General features: G+C 44.7%; 1 protein-coding gene across 2 annotated transcripts in view; it reads right to left on the bottom strand.

Annotated features, from left to right (window-relative positions):
* The window catches only part of ADCY9 (adenylate cyclase 9), a 109,268-nt gene that overhangs the window by 29,071 nt on the left and 57,515 nt on the right, over positions 1 to 22,682 (bottom strand). For both annotated transcript variants that reach the window (XM_072942585.1, XM_072942586.1), the window contains exon 3: positions 7,217 to 7,407. In XM_072942585.1, the coding sequence (XP_072798686.1) occupies positions 7,217 to 7,407 (191 nt within the window). The remainder of the gene's footprint in view (positions 1 to 7,216; positions 7,408 to 22,682) is intronic.

Here is a 22,682-nt window from a genome sequence, read left to right on the forward strand (position 1 = left end):
CAGAAAACACTTGGTATTAGGGGAAATTTCCTTTATGTGCAATACTTCACTATCTGATGATGCCAACTGAATGGGCTGGACTTATCTTTCCATTTCAATGCATATGTAACATGTAACATAAAGATAACAAGGATATTTATACTATATAACATAAAAACAATGTAAACATAAAACATTTTAATATACATATAGTAAAATGTTGGTACTGAAACAATTTTAGACTTAAAGAGAGTGGGATAGACAGTTCAGAGAGTTCTCATATGTCCACCTCCAGCTTCCCCTAATGTTAGCATCTTATATTAACTGTGGTATAGTTACAAAACCAAGAAATTAACACGGGCATGGTACTATTTACCAAACCGCAGACTTCATTCAGATGTCCTTCTTCTGTTCTGGGACCCCACACTACATTCAGTCACTGTGCCTCCTTAATCTCCTCCAGTCTGGGACAGGTCCTCTGTCTTCCCTTGTTTTCAATGACCCTTCACTTTGGTCGTTTTGGTTTTTAAATAAAGTATGGCTGATTTACAACCTTGTGTTAGTTTCTGGTGTACAGTAAAATGATTCAGTTATACATATATGCATAATATATACATATATATATTCTTTTTCAGATTCTTTTCCATTATAGGCTATTACAAGACATTGAATACAGTTCCTTGTGTAGGACTCTGTTGTTTATCTATTTTATACACAGTGGTGCGGTGTGCATCTGCTAATCCCAAACTCCTAATTTATCCCTCCTCCCTCCCTTTCCCCTTTGGTAACCATAAATTTGTTTTCTATGTCTGTGAGTCTGTTTCTATTTTGCAAAGAAATTCATCTGTGTCACTTTTTCAGATTCCACACATAAGTGATATTATATGATATTTGTCTTTCACTGTCTGACTTGTTTTACTTCGCATGACAATCTCTAGGTCCATCCATGTTGCTGCGAATGGCATTATTTCATTCTGTTTTACGGCTGAGTAATATTCCATAGTATATATATGCCTCATCTTCTTTATCCAGTCATCTGTCAATAGGCATTTAGGGTGCTTCCATGTCTTGGCTACTGTAAATAGTGCTGTTATGAATACTGGGGTGCATGTATCTTTTCAAATTAGACTTTTCGCCTTTTCTGTATGTTCAGGACTTGACCCTGTCACTTTTGAAGTGTCCTGGTCAGGTATTTTGTAAACTGTCCTTGAATCTGGACTTGTGTAAAGTTTTCTCATGAACTGACTGAGGTTTAGGATTTGAGGGAAGACTCCCGAAGAGGGTGACACGCTCTTCTCAGCACATAACATGGAGGGGGAGGGCGTTGGGGGAGTACACAATACCTCTGTCTCATTCATCGTGACGCTAGGCACCATCATTTGGTGAAGGTGGGCCCTGCTGGGTTTTCCACTGTCGAGTTACTATTCTTCCCTTTAAAATGAATCAGTATCTGGGAGAGGATGCTTGGAGGCCATGTAGAGGTCCTGTTTCTCCTTAACTTTTACCTACTAATGTCAGAACTCACTGCTGGCTCTCACTTGTGATGTACAAATGGTGATTTTCCTTCCCTCACTCCTTCTACATCTATTAGCTGGAATTCTCCTATGAGGAAGAGTTATCAATTTATATGTGATATGCTTTCTCCTAATCAAAGGAAACACACACGACTGAAAATACAGATAAAACCTGAAAAGCTCTTTTTAAAAATGTACTTTACATCCACATTTCAGAACCAGCATTCAGAATACTATTTACTTATGTTTACAGCAGCTTTGTGGAGCTATAATTCGCACACCATGCAATTCGCTACCTAAAGTGTGTAATTCAGTAGTTTTTAAGATATTCACAGAATTGTGCAACCATCACCACTATCATTTTAGACCAGTAGATATTATAAACATTTAACGTCTAAACTATATACACCGAGCTGTTCACAATGATTTTATACACAAATAATAAGCAGACAAAAGAAGTGATCATTTTCTTAGAGTCATTTAAAAAGCCATGGCGACTGTCACAGAAGGATGGTCCGGGGCTAGTTACCTCAAAGGAAAGTATAACCCTTTTGAGACAGGACAGGTCCTCTTTGAATCGCCCCCATGTGGGCAAATCCACATCATTAACCTTGTTACCGGCTGTAAACAGGCAGAAACACCCCATGAGCATATAAGCCAGCTTCTGAATAATAGATTGCGGTAAACTCACAAAGACCAGCCAAGCAGTGAGGTCTTTCAGAGATGCAATGAGATGCTGTCACAGTGCACATGGCCCACTGATTAGGACGGATGTGAGAGAACACCATCCACATCTTGGGTTTCCATTTCTTTGTTATTCTCGAAAATGGCAGCCTGGCCATTTTCACTGGCACATGCAGTCTCCATCCATCCATCACCCATAGCCCTCATGATAAATATGCAGCAGACACCAGGACAGGGCTGAGGCCACACTCGACAGGCCGACACTGCACATGTACGTGGTTACAGCAATGATCAGCCACAACTGAAGGACCCCCTCCCCCAGCCCAGGACAAACAGGGATCTTCCCAGGGGGGTTAGGACTCCTCGTGGACAAATCAAAACAATGTCTCTGGCTCCTCATTGCCACCTCGGGGTCAGCACCCATCTCTCTGAGCGCAGTGGACCACCACGTGTCCCAGGGTTAGCTGAGCTTCTCCAAATCCGGCATTCACGGGCATGGCTTCAGCTAATCCCCCCAACAGCCCTGCGAAACTGCCTGTGGTTGCCACCTCCCCATGGCTTACAGAAATGATGTGTTCAGTCCCAAAGCTAAGGCTTTGAGGTGGGGCCTTGATTTTAAGTTCCATCCCTTTCTAAGGCACCAAAGCCACCTTCCGTGACACTGATGGGGCGAGTCCTTGTCCCTTCCCTAGGTCCCTTCTTGACTCCTCACCCCAAATCCTTGGAACCTTTGCCTGCTCAGCCCAGAGAGCTGAGAGCCACTGTTTCGGTGGGACCCCCTCTCCCACCAATTAGGCGGCTCCAGGACCCTCCTGGTGAGGAACTCTCACACCAGTCACTCAAGAAGCCAAGGCTTGGGTGTGAAGTGTTCCCTCTGACCTATGACCTCAGGGCCAAAGCCCTGGTCCTTTGCCATCACTGCTGTTTCTTGGCAGGTCATTGCAGTACTCAGATTACCTTATGAAACGCCAGGTGGCAAGTCTCCAGCTGTGAAGTGGGCGATGACTTACAGACACACAGGATGCCTGTGCCAGGAGTGGAAACAAGTGCTTCATGGGCATCACCTTGGTTCTGCTTAGTGCTGCCCGGGCTTCCGGTTCAGCCCTCAGTCTAGCTCTGCAGAGCTCCGTCTCTCTGTGTGTCATTAAAAAGTTAAAAACTAAAGCCACAAGAAGGTCGTCATTATCTACTACATGCCAGGCACCGTTCTGGACACTTGGGAAACATTTAAGTTATGCAACACATGGCCCCACATTCAAAGAGCTCACAGGAAGGTGCATCAGAAATAGGCAAATACCTAAGACTGTATACATTATAAGCAAGTGGTATAGACTAAAAGAACTGAGAATTTAGAAGAGGGAAGATGGCTATATTTAGCTAGAAGGGTCATAGGAAACTGAAAGGAAGCTGAGCTGTGAACAGAAGAGGGGAGCTTATGGGAAAAGGGAAGCGACCACATCGCAGGTGAGAGGAGCTGCAGGACCAAGACACGCGTGGATTCTCTCGAGAATTTACGGAACAGCTTTCCTCAAATTCCTTGGTTCTTCTATGAAACTGAAACCGAGTTCCCCTGCCCAGTTTATCATTAATCTCTCTATCCAAAATGTTACTCCCTTTCTGGGCCCCTCTGACCTCAATCCTGTGCTAACTGAACACTCGTCCACCAGTCAGATCACTCCGGCTGCTGCTGTCAATACCATGTTAATGTCCTAAACCCGCTGTTTAGATATCACTGGCAAGGCACAGACTCAGGTTGTTTCTCAAGGGCAAGATGAGCCAACAGACCCTGGAGCCGGGCCACCTGGCCTGAGAATCTTAAACCAGAGGCATCCTGACTCCTGAAGTCACAATTAAGGAAAGTCACAGAAATGTCTCGAGAAGATGCTTAACCTTAGCTTTATGCTCTTCCCCCTTTAGAGCCACCCCAACACCCTGCCACCTCACAGACCGAGTCGGAGTGGGTCTGAGCCTTGTCTCCCACTCCCTTGCTCAGAGCCCTGTAATAAATCCTGACTTAGAGGGAACACTTGCTGTCAGAGTTTGACTCTGCATTGAAGGCACAGGAGCCCTTTTGCTCGTTTACAAAACTCCTTCCACTAAACAAGCACTGCCCCAAAGTGTGCAGCTTGAAGAAAGAAATCTGAGGTCTAAGAGGCCAGAGAATGCTTCAGACCACTTTCTCCTCTCGAGACCAAATCATGCATTATTAGCATGCTAACGGCTCTGAGAAGTCCTGCAGTAAGGAAACCCTTTCAGTGTTGTTTAACCCACATTTACTTGGCCACAGACCATGAGTTCCATACTTGACACCTGTTTCCGTCCTGAGACACGACTGCTCAAGGGAACCTACTTAGGGAAACTCTCCTTAAACCAGGCCTCTTCAACTGAGCAGGGTTTCTGGCGCTGGGCAGGGGGAGGAGGGAGCTGTGGGGTGACAGAAATCCCCAGGGGAGCTAACTCTCTGGATGGCGCAGCAGCAGCAACAAAGGGAAAGAAGTCTGTTGACAGGAAGAGTCAACAGATCCTGGGAAAGAATGAGGAGGAACTAGTCTGTGATTCCGGCTGATGAGAAAAGCTCACGGTAGTGTAGACAACTTGAGGCAACGATCCAAGGACGCACATGAGGCACTAGCATGTTCACTGGAGAAACCCACCCAGGGAACTCTGAGCAGGTGACTGGTGTTTTACTTTTGTATTATTCAAAAACTCTTACTTGAAGGAAGGTCTTATATGTTGGATTATAATCCACATAATCTTTAAAGCAGACTTCAGTTTTCTGCCTTTCAAGTTGAGGAGGATATTTCCTAACGACTCACTTGGTTACCTGGGGCTTACTACTCGCAGCTCTTGCAAATGCCTGCCCTCACCCCATCCTTGCCCAGAAAGCAGGGCTGAGAAGCAGGGTGATGAGGAGGGTCCCCCCTCTCCCCAGCAGCAAAGCCTGGTGGGCATGGAGACCCAGCCTACTATCCCCTCAGGCTCCTCCTACTCCAACCACGAATACCAGTAACCCCTCTTCCAGGATGTTCCTCATCCCAAATGTCCTATGATCCCCCACAGCGCCATCCACACACCCCAGAAATTACACTTCAAGATCCAACTCCTTTTTCCCTTCTGCAAAGGGCAAAGAGATCCGTGGTTTTTTGGGTTTTGGTGTTTTGGTGCAAATTCCCTTTGGTAAACAAGGTCAACTTAACAGACCACAAGATTTTCAGAAAGCTCTCCATGACTACTTGGAAAATTTAAACATGGCAACAGAATATGCTAAATAGTTTTTGCCCAACCAGATCATGAACAAATGTATAAACAGATTTATAACTAGAACAAGAAATGTTCTTTCAGGGCGGGGGGTGGGTGGAGAGAAAAATCTTAAGGTGATTTAGCCCAGAACTCCTGTCGCTAACACTGCAGGCGTGTGATGGTGAGGTCAGCAAGGGTGCACACCCCAATGGAGAGAAACACACACGCCATCTAGGATGGCAGACAAACACAACAAAGCATTTATTTTTGGCTTTGAGCCCTATTTCTCTACTTAAATACTGCTCAGTTAGTTGGAAGCCCAAAGAAACAATTTCTGCCCAACTAATGAGGCATATTTGGAAGCTCTGTTTCCATTCCCCTCCCCACTCGGCTTTCCCCAGCCCCTGCTCCGTGGCAGCCCGAGCAGAGGCCATCTCCAGACCGTGTGGACACTGAGGGAATTTTATCTATATTCACCCTGTCACATGTGCCAGAGAGTACAGGGAAGGGCAGGGTCTAATACCCTACCCTCAACAGGGGTGATTTTAGCACCCCCGCCTCAACCACCAGGGGACCCTGGGCCAGGTCTGGAGACCTTCTTGGTTGTCACAGTGAGGGGACTGGACATGACTGGCATCTAGTCAGTGGGGCCAGGGATGCTGCTCAATATCCCACAGTGCATAGGATGGCATCCGCTATAAGGAGCTATCTGGCCCAAAGTGTCGATCGTGCCAAGGTTGGGAAATCCTGCACTAAATGAACAGAGCACATGATGGGAACGATACACGTGTGCTGTCTGTAAACCTGGATGCAGTAACAGCACCCAGTACCCAGATGCGGGGTATCACGGAGTCCGACACCGTGAAGTAAACTGGACCCTCCAGCCAAGCGCCACATGAGGATGCCTTAAGCTGAAGTGCCAATACAGTGAGTTTCATATCTGTTCATAAATGTGGGTAAGCAGGGACATACTGGATCAAAGCCGTATCAACGGGCCATCATCCTGACCAATATATCATTGTGCCATTTGAGAGCACAAAACAGCGAAGTAGAATTGTTTTAACTGTCTCCATTTTCTTAAAAAAATGGAAATGGCAAATATTTAAACTATAAACAAAAGGTACCAGTGAGGGAACTGAATCAAAAGTGAAAACTGAGGAACAACTAATAAACTAGAGTGATTTCACATGCCCAAGGTCAATCATGTTAATTCCTTGGTAGTTGATTATGACAGAAATGGGTACAGTTAGACGGCTACCAGGAGATCTCTGTTCTGGTAATCAAATACTGTCATACTCTTGGCAAGCCCGCACACACTCTTCCAACGAGCTACATCACAAGATTCACCCATACCAACAAAATTTAACATAATCATGAAACACTGGATTTCAAGAGACGTAGGAGTACTTGAGAAAGTGGTCTCTGAAATAAGACCCACACCAGCCCCCTAAGCAAGATGTAAGGAGAACCAGCTTTACTATTATCATTTACCATTAGCTTTCAGAAGTCCCCAAAGACATCACAGGTTGCAGAAAAAGAAAACAGAAACTTGAGTGCGAAGCAGCTTTATGCAGTGTGAACGGAAAACGCAGGTGCACAATATGTCAAAAAAAAAAAAAGCAAAGATATTAAAAATGCAAAATGCTGCCAACTTTATACTAAACTTAAAAATCATAAAAACCAAATGGAAGACCATTCTGAGTCATCTGCCACAGACCCAAAGGCTGTTTATTATTTCACATGTTCTACTGCAGAATTAATATCAAGTTTTAGAAGTAGGAGAAAAAAAAAAAACTAACCTTAAGGTTATCAAAGGTTTTGACAGTCTGCGCCAAGTCACTGACACTCCCTGGCGATGCTGTCCCCTGTCCCCTAGGGCCTGAGGACACCCGCGAGCCGTCAATGACCTCAAAGTCAGAAAGCAAGGCCTCTGAACAGCTGCAATGAGACTCCTTCGCTCTCTGACCCGCTATCAGGTATGTCTTCAAACCTATGGATTAAAAATTACAGTCAGCACAGGTGGACACCAGCGATGGTCGAAATGCAGCTCAGTCTTGCTCTCTACGCAGGACACGCTCCTGGAAAGTTGAGAGTAAAGTGAAAATGTGAACAGGCTGTATTTTACTACTCTGCCCCCATGACCTCTGCAGAGACGCGCAGGCTTAGGGGGACGTCTGCCTCCCAGACCCACCACGTATTCACGTTACGTTTTCCCTGAATGATGGCTGCACAGTTCATCTTCTGGGGCTGGAAGGAGCATCACAAAGTTCCTCTTTGAAAGGGTCACATGGCCTCCCGGTGAAGGCAGCTGTGCCGACTGACGGTGGATGCTCTATCTTTCTTGGGTTTGTTTCCATCTGGCAATACCGGTCACCTACATTCACAGTGGTCAGTCTGGGTGTGAGGGTGACCTAGAGTACAGACCGTTTTCCCTGCTTCAGGGGTTGCAAACTGCCATGAAAAGGGAGACCGTAACGTGCAGCCAGAGGGGTAACTAAGCCCTCACTTGATTCCGATTTCTTAAGAATCTATTTCCTGCTGGATCCAAACATGCATAGCAGCAACACTCAAGCTGCAGTCTACGTGAATATTACTCTCTCACAAAATCCCCATTAAATTAAAAAAAAAAAGTTGGTTAAATGGACAATTAACCTCCAACTTTACAAGTCCCATTAAAAGCTGAAATCACTGTGTAAGCTACACTGCTAAGTAGCTGCAGCAGGCAGGCTGGTCCCTCTCTGGTTTGCAGAACTACCTGCTGGGAGAGTAACAAGGAGCAGCTTTTCCAGATGGAACTCAAGGAATTTCTGAAAAAGAAGCAAACCTTATTTAAAGAAATCCACTGTTAGTCCTTAACTGGAATTTAACCAGACTGCGAATTTATGAAAGGGAGTGACAATGTAATCTATCCAATAAACATTCATTTTTAGGCCTGATGTGTGCTGAGAATAAAATCAGAACAAAGCAGGGTTCCCAACTGAAAGAGTTGAAGCTGCAGCAGACGGTGGTAAAGAAAAGTCATCACGGAAGAAGACTCATCAAGAGGTGATATGTGTCCACACTACTGAATCCATACTCAGTTTCCTGCACTCAGTACACATTTAATAAATGTTCTAAAATTAAGCAAATAACCCTGGGACTACTTAATTACGAACTCTTCATCATTTTATAATTAAACCATGTTTCATCGCTTTATCTTTCTTCCTCTCCCTCCCTCCTCATAAAAATACTGTACGGCATATGTTTTTAAGTCAACTGTTCTGAGAATTTGGCATGGGCCTGGGATACCCAGAGACACCCAGGAGTGCAGCCAAGTCACAGGTGGGAATCCAAAGACCCAGATGAATAATTTTAGATGCTAACTGACCTCAAAGGAGATTGTTAAATGCTCACTCTTAACTAAGGTCCCGAACTTCCAGGTATTTTTCCCCAACAAAAATGAACAGCCCAATTATATATAGGACCAATCACAGCCATGACTAATTACATGTATAAACCTGAAAGGGAAACAGGAACTGGAATACAAAGGAAGATGGAAAGGCACCTTTGCATGAATTTCTCAGACTCTGTTACAGACACCGTTGAACTGATTTTGCGGTTTCACCCTGGGAGGGTCGGAAAATACAAGCTCTGTGGGCTAATGAGAGAAAAGCCCTGTTTCCAACCTGTCGTGGGGTCTCTGAGCTGCAAGGGCTCATTCCTGGCTTCACAAAGCCCGTGTGTGGCGAGGCCTCATCCCTGGAGCTGCTGCAACAGCCCCTCTATGGCTCCCAGGTGTGGCAGCAGATGGGGAGAGGGGCCCACAGCAGGGGTGGCCTTGGGGACCAGGAGGAAGGACACGTTTTTTGATTGCAGGGGGTGAGGAGCTGCAGCTAAAGTGAGGAGTCCTATTGTGCTGTGGCTCGTCCTGAACCCAGAAAAGCGTGCCCTGCACGAGGCTCTGCGCCCCGGTCCTGCCCTCAGTCAGCTCACTCACACCAGGAAGGGTTATTGGTCAGGGGACCGCTTATCCCTTCCCCATGTGGCTCCGGTCTGGCAAGAGCAGGTGAAGGAGACCCTTCCTGGAGGTAAGACAAGTAAAGCAGAGGCAAAGCGGAGCCTGTAGACCCGCAGAGCACGACACTGCAGCTGGTCCTCGACGCAGGGACACAGCCTCCACCCAGAACGCGGAGCAGGGCGCTGGCTCTGCAGCACGAGCCCTGACGCCAGCCTTGGGGGGTACCTCCCCAAGGCTTGTCGCTGCCGCTGTGAGTCGTGACTTCCGAGTTGCTGTTCAGTGGTCAAACATTTATTAAGTGCCTCCTGCTTACTATGCACTGCTGCGGTGGGAGGCAAGTGTGAACACAGCAGCTGTGACTCTGCCTGTATGGGGCCACTTCCTTAAGGCGGATCTCAGTGGCAGGCAGCTGTGCCAAGATGCCAGGACCAGGAAGCACAGGAGGGTGGCATCTCACAAAGACTCAGGGCTCAGGGAAGGCCTCCTGGATGAAGGCCCCTCCAAACTGAGCACAAGAAAATGAAGCGAGGCCTGAGCAGTGAAAGCCAATGGGACCAGAAACTAGGGCAGCTGTCGTCAGGCCATAGGTGTTACCAGAACAGTTGGTGAACAAGCCCCCAGAAAGGGAGCCTTTGGCAGGCAGAGCTGAGGGATGAAGACGAGCTCCGTGTGGCTGGAGCAGCCAGAGAGGAGCTGGAGTCCGTGCAGAGTGCCAGGCAGACCAGCTCCAGGAGGCTCCAAGCTGGGGACAACAGGGTGGGGAGAAGGAGTGAGCAGGCCCAAGGCTGAGGGAAGGCCACCACAAGTGGGCAGTCAGAGAGTCAAGGGACAAAGGAATTGGGAAATAATGGTGGGGACAGAAACCTACTCTCCCCAAGTGCAGGAGTGACAGGCAATGCTTCCCCAGCAGGTGTGACTGATGGGTGACTGCATGTGGCCCAGGGGAGGAGCCCTCAGATTCAGGCTGTGCCCCTCCCAAAAGAGTGATGGAATGAGGTCCTTCATCGCTCTGCATCTTGCTAACAAGAGGACTCAGCCCAAAGGGCTGATGTGAGATCAAATGATTAATACACATGAAAGGGTGCCAGGCACATAGCAAAAACTCAATAACGTTGGCTATTATTACCAGTGTGGGTGTCTGACCTGCTTATCACTGGGTAAGCTCCTTCAATGTACAAAAGCATTTGCAGAACTGTTAAATCAATAACTGCCTTGAATTTGTTCCTAATTTGAATTTTTCTTTAGGGTGCCCCTCATGACCAACCTGTATTATTAACACAACAATGCTAGTGGTCCAAAGGGCAAACGCACAGATGTGTCCATGGCAAGCAAAATCAGTGAACAAGTTAAGCAACTTTTAATGTATGATTCAATATGGAAAGCTAAATGTAAAGTGAAACCTTTTGCCAAAACTGGAGCGATATCAACATGATAAAGTCAGGGCTTCGCTGCTGGATATGAGCTATCCCAGGGAACATATCAGGGCCGGGTGACCAGGTCCTAGCCCCTTTAAAGTCTTCAGTCAAGAGAGGTCATAAGAGATAAGGATTTAATGATTAACCACACACATGGACCCTGGGGTCCAAGTTCGTTAGAATGGCTCTTTTAGAGCAGAAGGTCAAAATAAGGCAGCTAAATTATTTATTCTGTTAAGTCTAGTGTAAACAAGAGAACAATTACTAAGATTTCTTATACGCTTTCCTGGTAATTGACTTGAAATCTCACCAGCACTGATGCCTTTTATTAGCTTAATTTTACAGCAGCCAGAGAAGTGAAGGAGGTGTTTCCCACGCACTCCTATCTGGCAGAGGCGTTGTCTGAGGCTGCGTGTGCCCTGGAGACTGACGTGGTTAACAATCTTAAGCATATCATCAGTTCTTTGAGGACAAAAAGCATGCCCTGTACACAATTCATGTTTAGTTTTGGTGAACTGAGAGTAACCTGAGTGAGTGTCAAAGTCCATTTTGGAAAAGAAAGACTATCCTGGCCTCTTTATTGTGGTCTTTTTCTGCAGGACTCTTGCTTTGGAGTGCAATGTCCTCAGTCCAAGAACCAAGGACCTGACTGCCAGTGCAACAAAGAGGAGAAAAACCACGAAGGAAAGAATGTTTGGAGGCACGACCTTGGGAGTTAGTAGCGTGACACAGCAAACTCCTAGAAGCTTGCATCACTAATGGTTTGAAACAATAAATCAGTGTGGGCTAGTTCACAAACATTCTACAATTTTACTTCACTTTGTAATGTATTCTTCCTCATAACTAGGTCTGTAAAGGCCAAGTAGCAATGAGGATGATTTAAACTAAAATGCAGTCAGTCAATAAGGAAAATAAAGATTAAAAGTGCTCTTAATTTTAATCTACCAACCAGGGGCTACAAGATTATAAGTATACATATTTCATAATGATCTATTGCTTCTGCTTAAGACGACCAAGAGTTTTGGTGCGAAAAAGATAACCATTTTCCACCCTGTTAACATCAAAACACTCTGGATGGGCCTACGTCCTTTATACTCCCACATGAAACGATTCCTCACAAGGTTGTCCCAAGACTTGACAATAAACCGCAAGTTCCAGCGGCAAATGGATGTTGGTGAAACTTAACCTCTTTTTAAAAAATGAAGTCCCAAACAATAAAAAACGAAACGATTTATCTAAGCAGGAGAAAGAAACAAGGTGGGCACCATGCCTGCTTAGCCTGCTCTGGACTAAAACTTAGTCCAGACTAAGTCCTGTCCCCCAGCCCACTCCTGCGGTGGGTGCCCTCTGCACCAGCTTCTACTCTGCGGTCACAGGTAAATGTGCTGCCATCACGGCCAAAGGTGAGTGACCGGGCAGCCACCTAGTGACCACGTCCCCGTGAGCCGTCTTCTTTTGAACTTTCCCATTTGGCATTAGTAAGCGCTCCCCTGCTCAATACTGTGTTGCTGAGAACTGACACAGGAAAGCCCAGTGTCACCACCTTCAAAGACCACCCCTCCCACCTCTAAAAAGCTCCTGAATCAGGGTTTACTACCATGGGCCTTCAAAGGGCTACAATATGAGTTCTCTGAATGACAGCATTGGGCTGATCATGGAAACAGTCTCCCAGGTACTAATGACCTCATTCATTCATTTCCTCATACACACATTCATTTATCCAGCAAATGAAATACTTGCTGAGTCCTTACTGACAGTTAGGATGTGGGCTAAGTGTTGAAAGAGACGGACAGGAGAAAGGAGTGCTCCAGTGTTGGAAACTGAGTGCAGATGAAAACTGTGACCTGAAAACTCGACTTCGGATTACAAAACAGTCCATAAAATGGAAATCTCAGTCACCTGATAATGACATCATTTCATTGGGCTGTTGTGAGGATTACACGAGTTAATGCTTTTCCTTAGAGACTCTTCAGAAACACTCAGGAGTAACTCAAGAGTAAACTGAGGAAGGGCATCAAGTAATGCCATAAAAAATTAGGTTGCAGAATTGGAAAGATGGCAGCAAATGTGAGGACAATAAGTAAGTGACGAAAAGAGAACTACATGAAGTCAAGTCTGTGCTGACAGGATGTCCAGAAGCGACATAATCATTTTTACTGTGAGTTTTAGAACACAAAAGGACAACGAAGGTCTGTGATAACTATCTTGGAATACTGTATAAAACAGAGCTTAAATAATCACAGGAGGCTATGAAACAAGAGAGCTAGAAGGAGAGGTGTCGGGAACTGAGAGAGACTAAATAAATAAATTGTCATTCACCAAGTAGTAATACAGGATGGCCATCAGACACAAGAAAGCATGTTGGGTTACAGCTGGAGCAGTTACAGGAGGAGTCAGACTGTAATCTTTTCCCAGGAGAACCCAGAAATAATAGTTAATTTTAACTTAATAGTTAAACCAATAGTTTAAAAATTAATAATTAATTTTTAAGAGTTGCAGATTTAAGTACAGGACACAGACAATGGAAAACAGACTCTAGAAAGAAGATAAATGAAAGACTCAATTTAAAATCTGGGAATAGGTAGCAGCTAAATAATTGAAAATAAAACTAAAAAAAAAGGGGGGGGGGACAGAATACATTAAACATAGAAATAAAGCTACAGGATGCTAACTGAAAGAAGCCAGCCACAAAAGGCCACATAGTATATAGTTCCACTGATGGGAAATGTCCAGAACAGGCAAATTCATAGAGACAGAAAGTAGATTAGTGATTGCCAGAGGTTTGGGGATTGAGGGATGGGGAGCAACTGTAAAGGTACAGGCTTCCTTTTGGGGGTAATGAAAATATTCTAAAATCAGACTGTAATGATGGCTGCACAACTCTGTGAATACTCTAAAAATCACTGACTTGTACACTTTGGTGGCGTGAACTCTACAGTGTGTTAATTATACCTTTATAAGGCTGTTTAAAAAAAGAAACAAAAGTACGTAAATGTCAAGATGCAACAGTTCTGAGATTCAGAGGAGAAATAAAGTCAGTAAGAAATACACTATCTTTGGGAATTCAAGGTAAAGAAAAGAGTGGTCAGTGTCAGGTAAGAGAAAAATATTCAAAACAAAGGCCTAGAAATAGATAACATGGTAGAGCAGGGATGGAAAAACATATAAATAAAAAATAAGGCTAAATAACCTTGAAGAACTAAAAATTCAACATGGCAAGAGTTCAGAAGTCTGGGAGAGATTAAACAAAAGAAAACAAAACAAAACCCTGACCTTCACAAGTTATCTCCAAGAATCATCAAATCTGCAGCACTCACTGCTGCAGGCTGGTCCGGAGGAGCTGGGCTGACACCCAGGCTCTCCTCCTAGATTGACAGCCCCCAACGACAAGGGTTCACCACACCATGTGGCAAGGCTGCCCCCTGGCCACCACACACAGACGGCAGGGTTCTCCCCTGCCCACCTCTCCTCTACAAAGGCATCTTCTTCTGATGTGGGGCAGCTCCACCCGCGCGACACTTCCTGTGAGCATCTTCAGCTGGGAAGAAAGGCAGCTCGCCCTGCCTCACCCGGAAACTTCACATTATGCAAAAAAAAAAAAAAAAAAAGACACAATTCTTACCATTCCTGACTAGGCTTTCCTGGGAGTAACCACACTGGGGCCTTCACCACCTGTTCCTTCATGGAAATGTTTATCCAGGCTCTGGCTTGCTCCCAATCACATTTCCAGCACAGTCACATGCCTGCTGAGAATTTCCTCACTTTTCAAGTCAACCCGTTTTCAGGGCACATTAAGTTTGCTCTCTTTTGATGAGTGTTTTGCATACTGGCTGGAACACTGACAGACAGTTTCCCAAACTGTGTTTTCTTGTTCCCATAGACAGACTTACTCGAGCCTTAGAACTGAGAAACCCAAAACCTCTACTTTCTGGTCAAGAAGCAGCATCTTCAAAATTTCCAGTTTCTCTAATTTCATTTCAGCACGGAAGCAGTCTTTCTTTTTAGAAGAATCCAAGCTGTGTTTGTGTGGTGTGTTCCTAATAACCTTCTCCTCGGCTAACCAGATGAGGAGTGGAGGATGGGGCCATCCCTACTCAGGGGGTCCCTGGCTGGGTGACTCGCTCTCCCACTGCACGGGTGTGTGGCTGTAATTCATGCCTCAAAGAAAATCACAACCATGTTGAAGACTCTCACACAAGCATAAAACTGAAAGTGAAACTAAGGCAGTGAGTAGCGAGGGCCCACATATGCAAAGAGGACTCTTGTCCGGGGCACATCAACACGCAGAGATGGGAATGACATAAAAAAGTGCCCTGGGGCTGCACTCAACAGCCCCTCATTCACAAGAACGTGGTGGATGAGTCTTTAGAGGTCCCTGGGTCTCAGGGTGGAGAGTGGGCTCCGCTACAGACCCCAAAGGAGACGCAGATGCAGGTCGAAGGCCTGGGGTTCAGACACCCCGGAAGAGAGGCTGCAGACACCCCAGCAAGCAGGTCCTGGCCACAAGAGGTGCTGCCCCAAACCACACAGCCGAATGCTTGGAGAAGAGGAGGCATGAAGGACAGCTAACATCATGGGAAGGAAACAAGGTGTTGTTCTGAATAACACTAGGCCACACTGCAGACACGGACACACAGCCCAAGGATCTACCATGAAGTGTGGTGACTACAGCTGGTAACGCTGTATTATATAACTGAAATCTGCTAAGAGAACAGAACTTAGATGTTCTCTCTCTCTCACACACACACACACAAAGATAAATATGCAAGGTGAGGGTTGTGTTAATCAACTAGACAGGGGAACCCTTTCACAATGTATATGTACATCAGGCTACAATGTCCATTTTAAATAACTAACAATTTTATTTGTCAATTATACCTCAATAAAACTGAAAAAAATGAAGGAAAAAACCCACAGAAATACACCACAATATTAACAGGGCAATAGGATTATGGAAAACATCCACTTTCTATACTGGATATTTTTCCTACTTTTTTTTTAATGTTTAAAATACGCATGGATTTTTGAATTTATTACAAAATATTTTAGACATAGAAACCACAAGGGAAAATAGTCTGAAAACCCACCAGGCTAAGAGAAAGAGGTCCCCTGTGCCATCCAGGTTCTCTACCACACCTCCTCCCCCACCGAGCACGGAGCTACCCTGAATGCCATGGCCAAGTTGCTCCTCCCCATGCGTTTCTTTAGTGTACATACGTATGTAACACTATACAATATGCATCATTAATATGTTTCTTTACATTTACATAAATTACATTGTTTTACAAATATTCTTCTGAAAGCTGCTTTTTTTTTGATCCAGCAGTATGTTTGAAACTTATCCATATTGATATGTGTGATCCACGTTCATTTATTTTTTTTAATACTATAAAGTGTCCCACTGGCTAGATACACCATGATTCAAAAAAGGAAACCTCAAAGTATTCAATTAATTAACACCAATGATAAACTCTGTGTTCTGTTAAAAATAAGGAACAAATATGATAAAGGGGGTAAAGATATACCGAATGCAAAAATACCACTGATTCAAAGAACACATTGTAAATATGCATTTAAGAAAGAAATGGAACTTGTGGAGACTAGTTTAAAAAAAAAAAACAAAAACCAGTAGAGGAGCTCAAGGATGGAAGAAAAGCTGCTGGAAAAAAAAGTCAAAGAAATCAAACTCAGGGGAGATGGCAGGCCAAGCACCACAAGACCACAATGAAATGGAAAAAACAAAACAGGGAAATGAGAGGAATTCAGAGCTCCTCGAACTGTAAGCAAACAAGGCTGGGAGGCAATAACTCCACAGCCCTGGTTAAGAAAGTCCTCATGACTGCGGTAGATTTAGGCCACACGCCTGCCACTTTCCAAAATTAGGAAATGGACAGAGGGCCCCAGGGAGTAAATGAGGACCAGGTTGACTCAACCCAAAAAGGTCAAGGGCTCAGCCATACACAGCTGGGCTGAGAGGGGTGAGAGGTGGAACCAGAGCAGAAAGTTCAGGATGGTTCCAGAAGACTGAAGGCGTGTTCAAGGGTTTGATGAGATACTACAGGAAGTGGGCTACTGGGGTGTGTGAAGAATCTAGATCCGGGCTGTCCAAGAGAACTGCCTCTGATGACAGGACAATCCTCCAGCTGTCAGGTCAGCAGCCACCAGCCACATGTGACCACCGGGCACTCGAAATGTGGCTCATCTGAGTGAAGAACTGAATTTCTCATGTTTTCTCATTGTAACTTAAATTTTAAATAGTGACATGTGACAAGCTGCTGCCATACTGAACAGTGACGATCTGGATCCTTCCTTATTGGAAAACAGGAGTGAACTGGCAACAGAAAGCTCCTTCTTATCTTTACTAACTAGAGAAGAGGTGTAAGAACTATTTTTTAAAAAAAGAGCAAAGAGGAAAACTAAATGTGAAACCAGCATTAACTTTTATTTATTACATATTTAAGTAGCAAAGACAAGGGGGAAATTACCCTGCACACTAAGAGCAGGAATAGCCAAATGGAAAATAGGAGAGAAACAGATAATCAATCAAACAAAATGGTAGATAACCTCTAAGAATAAGAAAACAGGAGAAATGAGGTATCACTTCACTCTGGTCAGAATGGCCATCACTAGAAAGTCTACAAATAATAAATCCTGGAGAAGATGTGGAGAAAAAGAAACCCTCCTATACTGCTGGTGGGACTGTAATTTGGTGCAGCCACTATGGAAAACAGTATGGTGATTCCTTAAAAAAACTAAACATAGAGTTGCCATATGATCCAGCAATCCCACTCCTGGACATATCTGGAGGAAACTCTAATTTAAAAAGCACCCCAATGCACCCTAACATTTGCAGCAGCACTATTTACAATCACCAAGACATGGAAGCAACCTAAATGTCCATCGACAGAAGAATGAATAAAGATGTGTGAGTGTATATATACACACACACAATGGAACACTACTCAGCCATAAAAAAGAATGAAATGCCATTTGCAACAACATGGATGGATCTAGAGATGATCATACTAAATGAAGTAAGTCAGACAAAGACAAATACCATATGATATTACTTATATGTGGAATCTAAAATAGGATACAAGTGAACTTATTTACAAAACAGAGATTCACAGACATGGAAAACAAACTTATGGTTACCCCAAAGGAGAAAGGGGGTATGGAAGGGAAAAATTAGGAGTCTGGGATTAGCAGATACAAACTGCTACTTGTAAAACAGATAAAGGTCCTACTGTATAGAATGGGGAACTATATTTAATATCCTGTAATAAACCATAATGGAAAAGAATATGAAAAAGAATATATATATACACACACACACACACACACACACACACATATATATAACTGAATCACTTTGGTTTACACCAGAAACTAACACAACATTATTAATCAACTATACTTCAATTTTATAAATAAATACATACATAAATAAAAATAAAAAAGAGGAGAGCTTGGAAACATTAAACATCTTTTTTAAACTTAAAATGCTTTGAAAGTTTGGTTCAAGAATCTAATTCAGAGCCCATTTGTATACAGTTCACCCTTGCTTGACATATTATTCCTAAAACCGTTTTTAACATGAATGTTTATAAGATATGCCATATTTTCCACTTTTTATACACTTTAAATTTTACTGTGTGATTCCTAAAAGCAGTTTGTGAAATGAACACTGAGCTCTCTGATCTTTCACACCCATTAAAAGCAACACATGTAGTAAAACACCCCACTGAACAAATTACCATTTCGTGGGGGTTCTCTGCCTCCACCCGGCCTGAATGTTTAACTGGGCACACGGCCACAGTGCTAATGGATTTGGCACAACGGCCAAGGCCAGGCTAGGAGAAGGTGTCTCAGGAGTGGGATTACTGACCTGACCTTCTGCACAGGCCTCAGGCCCAGGCAACTCTGTGAAGCAGGTAAGCTAACTCTGGTCACTTGGGCCAACTTCCCCTCTCTTTCCGCCCATCCCAGGTCCCCTCCATCCCACCAGCCTACTGTCTGGACATTCCCCAGCAGCCCGCCCAATCGAGGGTCTTGTGGGTACTGTGAAACCACCCACGATGTGAGGAGGGAGCCCCAGGGACTCCACTGCACATTTGGCCCCCAGTTATAGCCCCAAAATTCCTGAGTTGCAAACATCCAGTCAAGTTTCTGCCGGGAAAGACACGAGGGTGCATACACGCCAAGAGCATTCCCAGCATAAAGCTGGGCCTCCTCTGGGATCATCACAAATCATGGCATTCCTGCTGGATCCTCTAAAATGTTTTAAATTTCCTCAAGGACCCATAATACACCTTCAGGAAACCGGACAGTGAACCACAGGTTCTCATACCCATCAGACCCAATGGCCCTTTGTTATCCAACTTTTACTACATACTTCATTCACAATGTCCTCTTTACCTTCCTGGATAAAATTAAACTCATGGACAATATGTAACCCTTCGTCACTGAGACCATCAAAAGCACCTCTTCCAATCTCCCGCCGCATGGTGCTGCATTGAGCTGCCGTAGGACATAGCAAGGGTGCCCTGGAAAGCGGGTGCCGGGCAGCAGCCAAGCCTCTTGCCCTACAGGTGGCCAGAAGTCCCGTAGTTCTCTTCCCAATCTCCCCCTGCCAAGAGAGAACCAGCTGAAGGGTACTGGAAAGACTGAACCCTCCACAGTGCTGTGTGTGTACCTATTACATAACTGTATGCTCATGAGTGTGTGTATCTGCGACAATCTAAAAAGGAAAAGATTTCTGAACTCATCCTATTCATTCTTTCAGCAAATAATGGCCCCTGAAATCTGCCAAGAATGACACGAGGCCCATTATAAATGCAAATAATGCCATCCACTCGGTCTGTCTTACTGATCTGAGTACCTACATCACCCTGCTAAAGGCCTGGCACAAGGGGCATTCAAATACGTGAAGAACTGATCACATCTCCACGGCCGTTGTCCATTTGCATACCATGAAAATCAAGTAAGGGCAGAAGAAAGTACTGAAAGTATCATCCCTTCTCTGGAGACTGAACTATAGAGTGAACCTTCCTTGCACAATAAGGAACAAGAAGTTACTAGCCTACTGATTCTATCTGAGCACCTGCTATATGCCAGGCAAACACGAATGACAAAACTGTGAGCATGAAGTCAAACTGAACCTGACTCCGGGGAACTAGAAGTAGGGAGAATAAAGGTCACCTCACTGAAGCTAGTAGGGGAGGAAGCGTGGCATCGGTGAGGCGCAGCGGCGGGCGGCAGCTGTCAGAGCAGTCCCAGTGACACGCTGGGCCCGCAGAGAGGCGCCAGCAGAGTTGTAAGCACGGGTGCACACAATCAGATTGTCTCTCTTTTTTTGTATTTTAATTTTTTTAACTTTTTAATTTGAAGGAATTTGAGACATATAGGAAAGTTACAACTAAAGTACAAAGGAGTTCCCTTATATTTCGCACGCAACTTGTCCTAATGTTCATGTCTTATTCTGCTATGTTAAGCAAAGAACAAAAATCTAGAACAGGGGATTAATGCTGGTACAGTATTATTAGCCAGACTGCAGACTTTATTCAGATTTCACCAATTTCTTGTCTGATTTCTATTTCAGGATCTTACCCGGATCCCGGCTGTTTTTTTTAAAAACCACACAGCTGGAGGTGGTGAATGGTTGGGAGGGTCAAGAGCCACTGCAGGACTCACCCTGAGGTTGTTGCTGTGGTCCAGGCAGAGGGCAGGAGCAGCCCAGCCCATGGTGACTGTGGGACAGAAGCAGTCCAGGCAGAACTGACAGACTGGACGGGGGTGGGAGTGGGTAAGGAAGGGGAACAAGGCTGACTCCCCAGGTTCTGCCTTGAAGGAATAGATGATGACAAGTCCACTGGCTGAGTAAGACTGGGGCAGGTAAAGGCTTTGGGGTCAAGGTCAGAAGCTCAGTTGTGGAGCCTTTCATTGTAAGACGCCCGTGAAATCCTCAAGGGAAGATGTCAAAGAGGCAGCCACATCATCCCAACTGGAGGGGAGATCTAGACTAGAAATGGGATGTCACTACTTCCACCCATGGAGAAGATGATGAGAGAGGAGGGGCCAGGAAGGAAGCCTGAGGACCTTCGATGTCAAGAAACGGTGGGGGAGGGGGATCCAGCAAAGAAATCCAAGGAGGAAAGTCAGATGAACAGGATTCCGAGGAAGCCCAGGGAGCAGAGTATCTCAAGAAAAAGGAATGGGCCACTATGTCGAGTGCTGCTGAGAGCTGAGTACGACACGGCCAGAAAAGTGATGCTGGGTTTGGCAGTATGAAGACTGTCAGTGCCATGCCCAGGAGGGATGTCCTGGAGTGGCTAGGCTGGGTGTGCTGAGTGGAGAGTGGAGAAAGCACCTGTCGACCCTTTATTATTTTTCTCCTTGTAAACTCTTTCTTGGGAGTAAAGCAAGCTTTTTACTGTTCAGAAAGTTACATCTGAGTTGCAAGAATTTTTTCCCTGTATTCCCCCATTTGATAAGGGCTGCCACAATCAGGCTGAAAGAGCAAGGACACTTTTCTTGACAAAAGTGACACTACAGAGCATGGGAAAGGGACGGCCTTTTCAAAAATAGCACTCAGCTCAGAGTGAGTATCTGTTGCTCCCTTTACAGCCACCACCAAGGTCCTGGGCTGGTAAATATGCATATGAAAACGTATTCAACATCATTAGCCACTTAGGAAATGCATGTTAAAGCCATGAGATCTCACTACACACCTATCAGTATGACTAAAATGAAAAATACTGACAATATCAACTGCTGATGAGGATGAGGAGCCACGGGAAAGCTCATACATTGTTGGCGGCAATACAAAATGGTATAACCACTCTGGGAAAACCTTCGGCAGTTATTTATAAAACTAAACTTACACTGCCCATGTGCCCCAGCAACTCCAATCCTCAATATTTACCCTAGAGAAACTGAACCTACGCTTACACAAAATGCTGTATACAATGTTTACAGCAACTCTACTCATAATTGCCAAAACCTGGAAACAACCTAAATGTCCTTCAGTGGGCGAATGGATAAACACACAGTGGTGCATCCACAGGATGGAATACTGTTCAGCCTTACAAGGAATGAACCACAGATACATGCAACAACTAAGATGAATCTTAATCGTTCACTTATACTTAAAGTGAAAGAACTCAGTTTTAAAAGTGAATATACTATATGGTTCCACTTTTATGACATGTTCCCAAAGACAAACTACAAGGATAGATAAGAGATTAGCTGCTCCCAGGGGGAGGGTTGGGGCAGGAGGTGGGTTTATAAAGGATCAACAGAAGGAGAAGGTTTGAGGGGTGGAGACGAATCTGTTCTGTATCCTGCTTCTACTGGTGACTACAAAATCTATACATGTGTTAAAATTCATAGAACTGCACACCAAAATTAAGAAGTCAATTTATAAATGACAATTTAAAAAATAAAATTATACAAAAAGGAATTACTACACAACATTGCAATTCCAACCCAAGTCTCTATTCATGAGAAAAGAAAGCATCCATCCACACTGAGACCTGTGCACTACACAACTGTTCGGAGCAGACTCACCTGTCACAGTCAAGACGTGGAAAAAACCACATGCGCATCAGCCGGTAAGTGGACAGACTGTGGTCTACCCAGCCAACAGAACCTGACTCAGCAATAAAAAGAAACTGAGTACTGATCCATTCTATGGTATGGGTGAATCTCAAAGACAGTATGCTAAGTGAAAGAAGCCCGATCCGAAAGACTTCATATTGGGTGACTGCAATTACATGAAATGTCTAGAAGACGAATCTTCAGACACAGGAAGTAAACTCCTGGGTGTTGCGTTTGGGAGCACGTGGGCTTGTT

The sequence above is a fragment of the Vicugna pacos genome, chromosome 18, assembly GCF_048564905.1.
Source record: "Vicugna pacos chromosome 18, VicPac4, whole genome shotgun sequence".
NCBI classification, from domain to species: domain Eukaryota; kingdom Metazoa; phylum Chordata; class Mammalia; order Artiodactyla; family Camelidae; genus Vicugna; species Vicugna pacos.